Source organism: Piliocolobus tephrosceles, chromosome 9, assembly GCF_002776525.5.
Source record: "Piliocolobus tephrosceles isolate RC106 chromosome 9, ASM277652v3, whole genome shotgun sequence".
Classification (NCBI taxonomy): Eukaryota; Metazoa; Chordata; class Mammalia; order Primates; family Cercopithecidae; genus Piliocolobus; species Piliocolobus tephrosceles.
In genome coordinates this window covers 114508508-114522309 of record NC_045442.1, presented here as the reverse complement: position 1 = coordinate 114522309, position 13802 = coordinate 114508508, and the positions used below count along the sequence as shown (strand labels likewise).

At 37.9% G+C, this 13802-nt stretch overlaps 1 protein-coding gene across 1 annotated transcript in view; it reads right to left on the bottom strand.

The window, feature by feature from the left end:
* The window catches only part of CUBN (cubilin), a 336941-nt gene that overhangs the window by 26010 nt on the left and 297129 nt on the right, over window positions 1-13802 (bottom strand). Inside the window, exon 61 of the mRNA XM_023223232.1 lies at window positions 1516-1724. Coding sequence (XP_023079000.1) covers window positions 1516-1724 — 209 coding nt within the window. The remainder of the gene's footprint in view (window positions 1-1515; window positions 1725-13802) is intronic.

The following is a 13802-nucleotide window of genomic DNA, read 5'->3' as shown; positions in this document are numbered from 1 at the left end:
CCTCTTGCCATTGCTGCCATGGCTGCACCCCTGATTGACCTCCTCACCTAGAAAGGACCTCTGTCTGGAGCCCTCCCAGCCTCCTCTCCTTCCAGTTCCCACAGTTACTGATTTCAGGTTAGTCTTCCCCAGCTACTGCTCTTATCACATCACTCATTGGAAAACCTTCAATCACTCCTTATTTTTAGCCACACAAAGTCTAAAGTCATTAGTTTGACTTTCAGGATCCTTTGTAATCTTGGTATTTCTTTACATAGGCCATCTTATTTCTTGCTACTCTTTTGCACTATTCTGCTTCAATATAGCCAGCCTCTTTACTCTTTTGAGAACATGCACATGTCAAGTTCTACGACTTTTTGAAAATGTTCACCTTGCCTGAATTCTCTCCTGTCTTAAGTTTTCCCTCACTCTATCAAGTCTTTCTTGATCATGCCAGAACTTCATGAACTTTCTTTCAAGCTTGCACATTGCTTCAAGCCTGCGTCAAATGCATTCATTAGCGCTTAAATGCTGACTCTCCTGAACTGTGCATTCTTAATTTGCATGTGTCATCCCATAATTTTCTAATCAGACTTAAGCTCCTCATAAATAGAAATCTTGCCATACTTTTTTTTTTTCCCCTGAGAGTGCAGTAGTAAACATTGATTGATGCTACTTAACACTTGTAATCTGAACCCATATAACCTGATAGGTATAATAATTTAATATTAAAGAGTCATTAAAAATTGAACAGAAGTTTCTTGATTTACTTTCTTATTTTATTTATTTATTTTTTTTGAGATGGAATCTTGCTCTGTCACCCAGGTTGGAGTGCGGTGGCGAGATCTCAGCTCACTGCAACCTCCACCTCCCAGGTTCAAATGATTCTCCTGCCTCAGCCTCACGAGTAGCTGGGATTACAGGTACCCGCCACCATGCCCAGCTAACTTTTTGTATTTTTGGTAGAGACAGGGTTTCAGCATGTTGGCTAGGCTGGTCTCAAATTCCTGGCCTCAAGTGATCTGCCCATCTTGGCCTTCCAAAGTGCTGGAATTACAGGCGTGAGCCACCGTGCCCAGTCTTGATTTACTTTTAATGGGATTTCAGAACCATTTTAATATCTAAACATAATGTGATAAGCAAATCAATAAGCCTAAGAAATAGACAAATTAAGAGGTGATTATTTGTGTCACTGACATTGTTTATTTCAGGATTTGCCAAAGCTCCTTTGAGTATCTCTCTCCAGAAAACCAACCTTCCCACAGATCGTCTCTTGCAAGACACTGATGAACAGGAGATTTAAATGCTAATGTTAGAAGCCAGTCACACAAAATATTTGAGTCACCCATATTAAAGATTAACTTGATATGAAGAGAGAGCATCTATAATATTAAATGTTGCATCACTGGGTCATTTTAAAGAGCAGTAGTACCTGTACTCACAATTTTCAGGACTTTCTGTAATGATATAAACTGGAATACACTGTATTAGAGTCTGGGATGAGTAGACTCTGTTAAAAAAACAAAACAGGCTTACCTTTACATAATCATAAAGGCATCTTTGCCTAGTACTTGCTGCCTCCAGAGCAAACGTATTGAAGGTGAGGTGAATTACTTTGTTTACAGGTGCAATTATGATCCATACACAGTTTAAATTCTTGTCATATATTCCATTCGAATCAGAATCAGGAGAGGCAAAGGTATTATTCAAGGCTGTCAGAAAACCACCACATCCTTGCTGAGGCCCTGCATTAAAACAAAGACACATTACTATGCAGACTGAACAGAACAGACCTTACATTGTACATGGAGCGTTTTTAAAAAGAACATAGTTTCCATTTTCTGTCACACTCTGAGAACATGATCAGATCATTCCCTCCTGGGCTCCCTCCTTTCCTCCCTCCCTCCTTTCTTTTCTTCCTTCCTTCTCCCCACCCCGCCCGGTCCCTTCCCCCTCCATCTTTCCCTCCCTCGCTCTTTGCTTCCACAGCAGAGCCTTCAGGTGTCTCCTTCTTACTCAGAGTTGCTGAAAGAAGTGGAAAAACACGTGGGGCTCTATATACGTTTTGGGGATTGCTGATGTGATTTATTGAAGATTTTCGTAGCCTTGAAAAATTCAATTTTATACAAAATCAAGTATTTTGCATAATAAAACTGGTAGAAAATGTGCATATGTTTTACTTTTATGTTCCGCTTTTATGAACACTGTCAGACTGAAAACCGAATTTATGAAGAATTTACCCAACACACCAAGAAAATTGCTGCCAAGAAATCTTGTATTTACACGGTGTGATAGGAAGAGGCTGAGAGGCATTTAACACTGCAGTCCAGTTTATATTCAGCCACACTCTATATTTAACTTTTTCTTTTCCAAAACACGAGAAGCTAAAGGAAAAAATCTTTGCAGAAGAAAAAGGCCTTCTTTGAGATGAAAATTTTATAATTCAGAATAAAACTACAAAGGAGAGATAAAGGGTAATCTCAAGACGATTAAACGGTCTACCATAAAAGAATACCGAAAAAAATCCTCAGAACATAAGATTTAGTTTTGTCTACTCCATGGCCTAAGCAGATAGCTCAGAAATGATTTAAGAAGAGCATAAAGGGATGAACAATTTATTGACAATTTTGAAAGCAATGGTGAGGATGAAATAAGCTCAGAATAGCCCTAGTAGGAATAGGGATTAAATTGGTGCTGAAAGTCGTGTCTGTAAAGCTTGCATTCTACACAAACATAGGTCATGGCTAGTTCCAGAGTTAAACTTCACTGGGATTGGCCTTCAGTCTTATTTTTCTCATTCCATTTTCTGCTCACAGCGAAAGGACTGCTTTCAACATTAGGGGGCGCTAAGATTTTGTACTTGGACCTTGGCAGGAAACATGAACAATGGTGGCTCTCCTCAACTCTGTCTGTAAACCCAATGGATGGCAACCGTGCAGGGTGATTTTTGTTACAGGTACATTACTTAGTAGGTCAGGCTTGGCCTGTCCATAGCTTCTAAGTCAGGCGAAACCATAGAGTATTTGCACAGTCAGACATTTCCTGAAGTTGAAATGCTTCCAAAGACCCAGTTCCTGATAAATTCACAGAGGGCATCTAGGACAAAATTATTCTGAAATGTAAGCAATACGCAGTGCTTCACCACACGTGGCTAATGATTCTGCTCATCTGAAAGGGGCCTGCAAACTAAAGAGAGAGTTGGAGTTTGTGGAGTTTGAGCAGCTTTGATTTCAGTGTGAACTGACTGTTACTTAAGGAAACCACTTAAGCCTATTGACATGCATAGTACAGAAGAACAATCACTGAGGGTGTGAATGAATTGATAAATGTATTTACTACATATTGTTTAATATTCAAGAAACTATATTTAGTATTTAAGTAGAAAAGGATAAATGATAGTCCATTAGTAGTGATAAGACATAGATAAATAATGATGACACAATTTAGAAAATGACAGGTTCAGTAAAAGAGGCAGAAAAGTCTTACATCTCGCATGGGCTACGAGGATCTCCACTGTTCCAAGGAGGTGACTTGGATCTGGGTCTTGAAGCATAAATAGAATAAAACCATGTAGAAATGGAATTGGCATTGGCAATTGCAGTCTGAAAGAATCTTATGATCCAAGGCTAAATGGGCAAGAATTTACATTATATGCATGGGCAAGCATAACTCTGAGAAAACAACAGGGCACGTGAAGGAGAATAATGAGAACTAGGATTTGGGAAAACAAGATGGGGTCTTCTATAGAGGGCCTCCAATGCTGGATTATACAGAGTTTGGCTGTCAGACTGTGTTCTGTGGTTAATGGGATCCATTTGAATGATTTTTAATCAAAGAAGTGGTAGAATCAGGATGTACTTGCTAATCAAGTCTTATCTAAAAATTGATCTAGAACCAGCATTTCACAAGTAAGGGAACGGGACTGAAGGAGATGAGACCAGGTGAAAGGACATTACTGTAGTGAGGGCTGCAGGTAGGAGTGCTGAAGAGTTGGAGGTAGGTAGACAGGAAAAATGCTGTTGCTGGGCATTATTCTATTAATACATCAGCTTCAAAAACTAAATGTTATTTATAAACATTCAAGCTATATATTTTATCACTACTTGTTTATTAATTGTTACTAATAAGTTCATAAGGGCAAGATGGCAATTGCACTTGGGCACAGTGAATGCCATTACACACACTTATTATGTAGTACTATTGCTATGACTAATGCCATAAGGCAGCACACCCGCATTGCAGGGAACCCGAAACAAGTATCCTAAATCACTGATGTGTTTGCCATGGATTGAGTGGTAGATAGGCTGATCTTCCTCCCTTCCTCCCTTCCTCCCTTCCTTCCTTCCTTCCTTCTAGATGAGGACTTGCTATGATGCCCAGGCTGGTCTTGTATTCTTGGGGTCAAACAATCCTTCCACCTCAGCCTCTTGAATAGCTGGGATTACAGGTGCATGCCACCATGCCCAGCTTAATTGGCTGATTTTTAATTCTTCAGTCCCTCTGTCTTCAGTCTCTCTCTTTGCACTGCACTAAAATGGAGAGTATATTTTTCTGTGCACTTGATGTTAGGCTTGGCCCTACGACTTGCTTTAGAATGAGTATTAGTGCTCATGAAGCAGTCAGAGGCCTTAAACTTGCTTATGTTTTGTTCTTGTTTTTATTGTTGTCTACGACTTTGTGCTCCTGTGATCCACTAAGATATCATGTGTTGAGTAACTGCTGGTTCAAAGAAAAAGTGGATTCATGTGGAGCAGACTTGTACCCAGACTCAACTTTACAGCCAACTACAGCCAACCTACAGCCTGGAACAGAGGCAGGCAAGCTAGTCCGTGGACCCGTAAATGATAAAAACAAATGCTTTCATTATAAGACACTGAATTGTGGATGGTTTGTTATGCAGCACTGTCATGGTAATAGCAGACTAATACACACACTAATATTAACAGCTTGTTTGAGCTATCAAACTGTAACACAGCTCATTGCTCAATTCATAAAATATACACACAGAATAAAGAAAATGGAGAAGAATTATCATCAGATAATCCTGGCCAAAATAGTCAAATAATCGAAGTGAATATCGTATTACATGAGTGAACAGGTATTTGTGTAGTGCAGGAAATAGCAATTGCTCTAATTTCCCCACTTTAGTGCTTAAATATAACAAAACTGCTGTATGCAAAATGAAATGTAAGTGTATATATCTTTGAGAAAATGTAATGATCAATATTAACAAAAGAAGGGTTCTTTCTCAAAAGGAGCTACTGCCACATTACTCTTTCTGTGTTTCAATGGTAGAGGAATATCAACAAGGGCGACCTCTGACTATGAAATAGAGTCCCATGCATCAGAAAGTCATATATATTTACTATACTGATATTTTGAAATTGTGTTTTTTTAATGTATAAGCCATCTTAACCTTGATATGTTTAGCATCACCAATCCATCATTTCCTCATTGCTACACATTTTTGGACCACCCAGACAGCTCTCATCCATCAGCACCTGCCTCATCAATCAGGTGTGTCAGTCACTCTCTGATGACACACCCTGTGTCCAAGAACAAATGTCACTCTAACTTTCTTCCCTGAATTGGAAATATCTCTTTCACACAAAAGAGCCATTTCTTTAGAGAAAATACATGTTTTGGCTAAAGGAATATGGGAAACACAACCCCATAATAAGGAGTGAGATCCAGGTCTGAATCTACTTAATTAAAAGTCAGTAACCGAATCCCGAATTATTACCTTCCAATGACTAAACCTCAGAGTGAAGCTTAAGCCAAGATCCATCTGATAAGGGAAAAAATAGTTACATTCTTTAAGATAAAACATCTCGAAGGTTTCAGTGGAGTTAGATACATTTTTCAATCGTTATTTGGAGAACTGACATTCTATATGGCTGACATTTTCTTGAGGTTGTCTGGATAGTATGTCTCCCTGTCTCTGGTTGACCACTGCTGAGAAGGTGCACAGCGTGCTGTACCAGCAGATACAGACCGGCTTGACTTCAGGCGCTTTCCTGTTTCCAGCGAGCCATCTGTGGCTTTAGGCTGCAGCTGAAGGAAGCTTTACTGGAAACTACAGAAAGCAGAATACAAAGCCATTTAAAGCTGCTGCCTTAGGGAAATGCGAGCACACCTAGACAGCTTCTTTTCTACCACACAGGGATGCAGAGCTAGAAATGCATTTTTCTTTTTTGGAATCAGCCTTACTGTGATTTATAAGGCTCCAGATACACAATTGCCCCAAAGCAGTGTATTCATGTAACAACATTCAACTCCATTTCAGATAAACTGGTTTTGTCTTTTTCTCTAAAAGTAAACAGTGTTTATTATTTTATTTCCTAAACTCCAATGTGTATAATACTTCAGGTATAATATTTATGTTATACAAGAAAAAAGTTAGTAGTTTTTGTAATGAGGTTTTTTACTGTTTTGTTTGTTTTTAGTAGCTTCACTCAATTTGACTCACTTCAGTTATCCTAATTTGAAACCCAGCTTAATCTAAATTAAAATGTGTATTTAGTATGGTAATATTTAGGAATCATAAAACTAAAAGAATGGTAATTTACTAAAAGAAAGGCAATTTCAGCAACCTAATCAGTAGCTATAGTTAATAGAAAAAGCAATACTTGCATAAAGAACTTAGGAGAAGGAAAATTTTATCATTATCTTTTTCTTTTTTTTTTTTTTTTTGAGACAGAGTCTCGCTCTGTCGCCCAGGCTGGAGTGCAGTGGCTTGATCTGGGCTCACTGCAAGCTCCGCCTCCCGGGTTCACGCCATTCTCCTGCCTCAGCCTCCCCAGTAGCTGGGACTACAGGCGCCCGCCACCTCGCCCGGCTAGTTTTTTTTTTTTTTTTTTTTTTTGTATTTTTTTTAGTAGAGACGGGGTTTCACCGTGTTAGCCAGGATGGTCTCGATCTCCTGACCTCGTGATCCGCCCGTCTCGGCCTCCCAAAGTGCTGGGATTACAGGCTTGAGCCACCGCGCCCGGCCTATCATTATCTTTTAATTTATCTCGTATTATTTAGACATCACTGAAAATGCTTTATGTATATATCGTTAGTCCCAGGGCATTTTATGAGAATCATTCTTTCCAACTTGGAAATTAAAAAAATAATTTACTATGAAAAATAATTTACTAAGAAATTAAAAAATAATTTACTAAAAAAAATTTACTAAGAAAAAATACTGGAAAAAATTATTTCCAACTTAGAAATTAAAAAAATAATTTACTAAGATCATGTCAGTTGATGCTGAAAAAGCACTTGACAAAATCCAACACACATTCATGATAAAAACTCTTGGCAAACTAGAAAGAGAAGAGAAATTTCTTGACTTGATAAAAACCATCTGCAAAAACCTACAGCTAACAGCATACTTAATGGTGAAATACTAAATGCTTTCTCCCTAAGATCAGGAACAAGGCAATGATATTTATTTCATACCCCTCTAACTCATCATAGTATTAGAATTCTTGCCAGAATAAAGCAAGGAAAAATATATAGAGAGACTGGAAAGGAAGAAATAAAATTGCCACTTTTGCAAGTAACTATTATCTGCAGAAAATCCCAAGTAATATAGAAAAATATTCTTAGAACTAATATGTGAGTTCAATGAGAACTCAGGATAAAGGAACAATACACAAAAATCTATCAAATTTTAATATACTAACCATTAACATGTGGAGACCAAAATTAAAAAACAATACCACTTATAATCATTCCAAAAAAATGAAATATTTAGGTATATACTTAATGAAGTATATACAAGATTATGTGATGAAAATTACCAAATAATGAAATAAATAAAAGAAGGCCTAAATAAGTCTAGATACATATATGTTCATGGATTGGAAAACTCAACAAAGTAAAGATATCAATTTTCCCCAAATTGACGCATAGATTTAATGCAATTCCTACAAAAATTTCAGCAAGGTTTTTCTGCAAACATCTAAAAGCTTAACTTATTTTTATTTTTATTTATTTATGTTTTTTAGGATAGAGTCTTCCTCTGTCACCTAGGCTGGAGTGCAGTGGTGTGATCACAGCTCACTGCAACTTTGAACTCCTGGGCTCAAGGGATTTTCCTGCCTCAGCCTCCCAGTTAGCTAGGATCACAGGCAAGTGCCACAATGCCTGGCTAATTTTGTTATCTTCGGTGAAGACAGGATCATGCTATATTGCCCGGTCTAGTCTTGAACTCCTGGTTTCAAGGGATCCTCCTACCTTGGTCTCCCAAAGCTCCAGGAATACAGGCATGAGACACTGCACCCAGCCTTTATTTTAAAATTTATATGGAAAGGCACAGGCCTTCAAATTGCTTAAACAATCTTCACAAAGAAAAATGAAGTGGGAGGAGTCACTCCACCTGATAGTAAGGCTTACCATGTAGCTATAGTAATCAAGACAGTGTGATATGGGTGAGGAGTTAGGCACATAATCAATGGAATAGAACAGAGAACCCAGAAACAGACCCATACAAGTATGCCTAACTGATTTTTTCAAATGTGCCAATGCAATTCAATGAAGGAAGGATAGCCTTTTCAACCAATGGTGCTAGAAAAATTGGACATCCAGAGGCAAAACATTGACTTCCACCTAAATCTCCTATCTAAACCAAAAGGAGCTCAAAATGGATCATAGACACAAATGAAAAATGTAAAATCATGTAACTTTTAGAAAAAAACAGCAGAAAAATCTCTGGGACTTTGGGGTAGGCAAAGAATTCTTAGACTTTGTAACAAAAACATGATCTATAAAAGAAAAAGTCGAAAAACTGAACTTCAACATTAAAAACTTTTGTTCAGTGAAAGGCCAATATAATGCAAGAAAATTAAAAGGCAAGATATAGACTTGGAATTAACATTTGCAAACCACATACTGACAAAGGATCATTGATTGAGAATAGATAAAAAGCTCTCAAAATCTAACAGCAGAAAAATAAACAATTCAATTAGGAAATGGGCAAAAGATATAAATAGATATTTCACTAGGGAATAGATACATAGATGACAAAAAAGCACATGAAAATTACTCACCATTAGGGAAATGCAAATTAATACCACGAGATATTAATACACACCTAACAGAATGGCTAAAATAAAATTAAATAACAACAGCAACAATAACAGTACCCTACAATGAGATGACCAGGGAGGGATGGGGGTCCCAGTTATAGAAAGCCATGACTTACTAATCAAAATAATACAAGCCAAAGCACAATGGAATAGCGTCATAAAGTCCTGAATGAAAATAAATGGCAAACTAGAACTCTATATTCAGAGAAAGAATCCCACAAAATTTAAGAAAATCAAATCATTTTCAAAAAACAAAAACAATGAACACTTTTTACCAGAAGATCTCCAATAAAAGAAACACAAAAGAGAGGTCTTCCAAAAGAAATACATTAATCCCATATGGAAGCATAGAATTTCAGGAAGAAAAGAAAAATAATAGCAATGGTAATTTTACATTATTAATAATTGTGTAAACAATAAAAATATTTTGCGTGCCTATTATGAATGTAGAATTAAAATACTTGGCATATATAGCACAAAAGACAGGAAGTAGGTAAATGGGTTTAAAATGTTCCAAGGTCCTTGGATTGATTATTGATTACAACATGGTAAAAGTATCAATTTTAAATTAGATTCTAACATATTAAGGTTGAATACTGTAATCTCTAAGGTAACTACTGAAACAAGAGTAACAGGATGTATAAATAATAATTTTAAAAGGTGAGTAATAAAAATGTGATTAATTTTAAAAAGAAAAGATAATTAAAGGAAAATAAGAAGAGGTGGGACAAACAAAACACAAATAGTACAAAGGTCTATTTAAAACTAATAATGTTAGTAATTTTATCAGATATAAACACATTAAATTCTCCAATAGAAAGACATAGCCAAACAAAAGTCAAATACATTCTTCAGGATAGAGAAAAGTTGAAAATAAAAGGGCTTAAAAATATATCATGCAAATATGAACCACAAGAAAGCTACTGGAAGTTATACTAAATCAGAACAAGTAGAAATTAAGGCAAAAAGCATTTAAAAACGTTGTTACATAATGGTATGAGTCAATCCACCAGAAAGATGTAATAATTATAAATATATATGTGCCACATTACATGGCTTCAAAATAAAAAAGAGCAAAACTCTAGCCAAGATGTTTCTACTGAGCTTCTAATTCTCTTACCTGACTACTTACTGAACACTAGCTGGATATCCTAAAGGTACCAAATTCTGCAGATAAAACCCCAAATTTTTTTTTTTTTTTTTTTTTTTTTTTTTTTTTTTTGAGGCGGAGTCTTGCTCTGTCACTCGGGCTGGAGTGCGGTGGCCGGATCTCAGCTCACTGCAAGCTCCGCCTCCCGGGTTTACGCCATTCTCCTGCCTCAGCCTCCCGAGTAGCTGGGACTACAGGCGCTGCCACCTCGCCCGGCTAGATTTTTGTATTTTTAGTAGAGACAGGGTTTCACCGTGTTAGCCAGGATGGTCTCGATCTCCTGACCTCGTGATCCGCCCGTCTCGGCCTCCCAAAGTGCTGGGATTACAGGCTTGAGGCACCGTGCCCGGCCAAAACCCAAAATTTTTATTATTTTATTCTGCAAAGCACTGTCCTCTCATAGAAATTTTCTATTTGAATAGTGGTGTCACAAGATATTGTCCAGAAACCTTAGGAGCATTATTATTTCTTTTTCCCAAGCCGCTTCTCTCAAATGGAACACTGTGTTATTGATTCAATATTTTGAGGATTTCTCCTTTCAATCTCCTTTATTTTCCTGGTACCACTGCTCTTATCATCCCATGCCTAAACTACTGCAATACTTTCCTAACTTTTTCCCTGGAATGCTGCTTCAAAACATCACCCCCACAGGTGCTAGGATGTGCTTTCCAAAATAAATCTGACTAGATCATAGCACTCTCCAGCTCAAAACAATTACTGGCTCCTCCTTGCACATGATACAGGGCCCTTCATGTCTGGTCTTTACGTATCTCTCCTGTCTCTGCACCTCTTGTTCTCTGCCTTATGCCCCAAAGCATTACCAACGTTCAGGTTAGCCGGCATCCATTGAAATGGGATGCACCTGTAATTTTGTACATGTGTTTATTTTTCTCCATAGATTGTCCATTTTCCCAATGAATGCCTCTTTCTTTTCTTTTCTTTTCTTTTTTTTTTTTTTTTGAGATGGAGTTTCACTCTGTCACCCAGGCTGGAGTGCAGTGGTGTGATCTTGACTCACTTCAATCTCTGCCTCCCAGGTTCAAGCGATTCTCCTGCTTCAGCTGCCCGAGTAACTGGGACTACAGGTGTGTGCCACCATGCCCAGCTAATTTTTGTATTTTTTGGTAAAGATGGTGTTTGACCATGTTGGCCAGGCTTCAAACTCCTGACTTCAGGTGATCAGCCCGCCTTGGTCTCTCAACTGCTGGGATTACAGGCGTGAGCCAGCATGCCTGGTCAATGAATGCCTTCTTATCCTTCCAAAATAATACTATTTATAGTTAAAAATTCTTGCATGTGAAATGAGTGACAAGTATTTTCTAATTTAATCACTGAACCCTATAAGGTCATTATTATTAGTGTACTGTTTTACAGATAAAAAAAAAAAAAAAAAAAAAAAACAAGACACAGAGTGGATAAGTAAATTGTCCAAGATCAACCTCATTGAGATGTACAAACCGAGTTTGAATCTGGGATGTGATGCTTCATGTTTACCCTCTTACCCACTGCACCATAATTCAGGACTCACATTCTCTGAGGTGCATCCTCTAACAATCCTGTGTCCTTTCTTCCACCGAACATCCAAGTACCATAGATCCCTTCTTACTTGCTTCCAGTGCCCTTCTGCATACAATTCTGTTAAAACTTCCCGGGGGGCTGGGCACAGTGGCTCACGCCTGTAATCCCAGCACTTTGGGAGGTCAAGGTGGGTGGATCAGGAGGTCAGGAGTTCAAGACCAGCCTGACTGACATGGTGAAACCCTGTCTCTACTAAAAATACAAAAATCAGCCAGGTGTGGTTGCATGCACCTGTAATCCCAACTACTCAGGAGGCTGAGGCAGGAGAATCACTTGAACCTGGGAGGTGGAGGTTGCAGTGAGCTGAGATTGCACCACTGCACTCCAATCTGGGCTACAGAGTGAGACTCCATCTCAAAAAAAAAAAAAAAAAAAAAAGAAAATCATGAGTTTGGGGACAGTCAAACCTAGTTCAAAGCTTGGCTTTACCTCTTACAAACCCTTTGACCACAGACAAATTACTTAATCTCTGAAATTCTTCTTTCTTCCTTTGCGAAATGGGCTAATTCCTGTCTTATGAGGTAGTTCTGAGGATTAGATGAAGTAGTTTACATCAAGCAGCTCATGCTACCTCTGGTAGGGCACAGACTCAGGGACAGGCAGTTATTTTCACGATGCCCTGGAATTTTCTGACAAGTCTTTACTTGTGAGTGAGCAAAATGTACAGCTACCAAGTAACATCAACAGACTTTTCACATATTAGAATGAAGAGAAGAACACGGTCCCACTATTACATTTCTTAATTTATTTATAACAAAAGAATGTTTTAAAATTTTTATTGCTGACTGCATATATTTTGTTTTTATGTTCCTAGGAATACTATATCAAAGCCAGGCTGATCTGAGTAAGGATGATGATTATTATTGGGAATTTATGGGTACAAATAATTTAACCCCAAATAACCAGTTACCTGCGACAAAACTAGGTTGCGTCTTGTGTTTTAGATTACACAAAATAAGCGCTTCTTCCCAGCACCTGTTCCCTTCAGTGTTTTTCAAAATGTTATCCTATAATTTACCATTAACTCCACTGTGTCACTTAGTTTGGTCTCCACAGTACCATCTGGTTTTATTTTCACAAGGACAGCCCCACCCTTCAAGACCAGGAGAGGCAATCTAGTCATCGGTGGGGGCACAGACGCCGGTGTTGAAATATATTTATTAAGAACCATTCCTTTCTTCTGGCTGATTTGGTATTTAACTGCTGTCTACTTGCTTTTGTAAAGCTTTGGTCAACCAAGCATTTGTTGGTTTCTTTATCCCTTTCCCACATTCTCAGCTCAGCAAAAAGCCTTTCCTCATAAAACCCACAAAGAATAACCTGAAGATAACCTTGTCTTTAGTATCATCCCCCAAGGGAAGTCTAATCACCAGTAAAAGGTACAGGGTTGAAAAAGGACGGAAATCAGCTTAGTTGGGTTTTTCTTTAAATGGGTTTACAGTTTCAGCTCATCTCATTCTCAGACTTCATCACAGGGAGCAAATGACATTAGGAAACCGGAAAAATGACATTCCTTGGTTGCTTTCGAGCAATACCCTCATTATTGCTAAACGGAGAGTTATTTGATCAGTGATTCAGCAAATTATTCAAGTTACAATTCAACTTCCTTATTGCATTTATACTTCTAACAGTAATGTGAGCTGCCAACTTCAATCAGGCTGCCAAGAGGTAACTAGAGACACAAACATATACTTTTTATGCCATTGAATTTTTAAGTTTATTCTTGTATTGTTGTATTGTATATGTGCCTCATAAAGTTTAAATTTAACACCAAAACTGGGAAACTCATACTAGAAGGAGAAGTCTGAATTGGACATATTAGTTTTTTTTCCATTTGTTGTGACCATGTTTTCCATCTTTGTGGCCCTAGACCCTCTTCAGCTTTCTCTGCCTCCTTCCTTCCTTCCTTCCTTCCTTCCTTCCTTCCTTCCTTCCTTCCTTCCTTCCTTCCTTCCTTCCTTCCTTTCTTTCTCTTTCTTTCTTTCTTTCTTTCTTTCTTTCTTTCTTTCTTTCTTTCT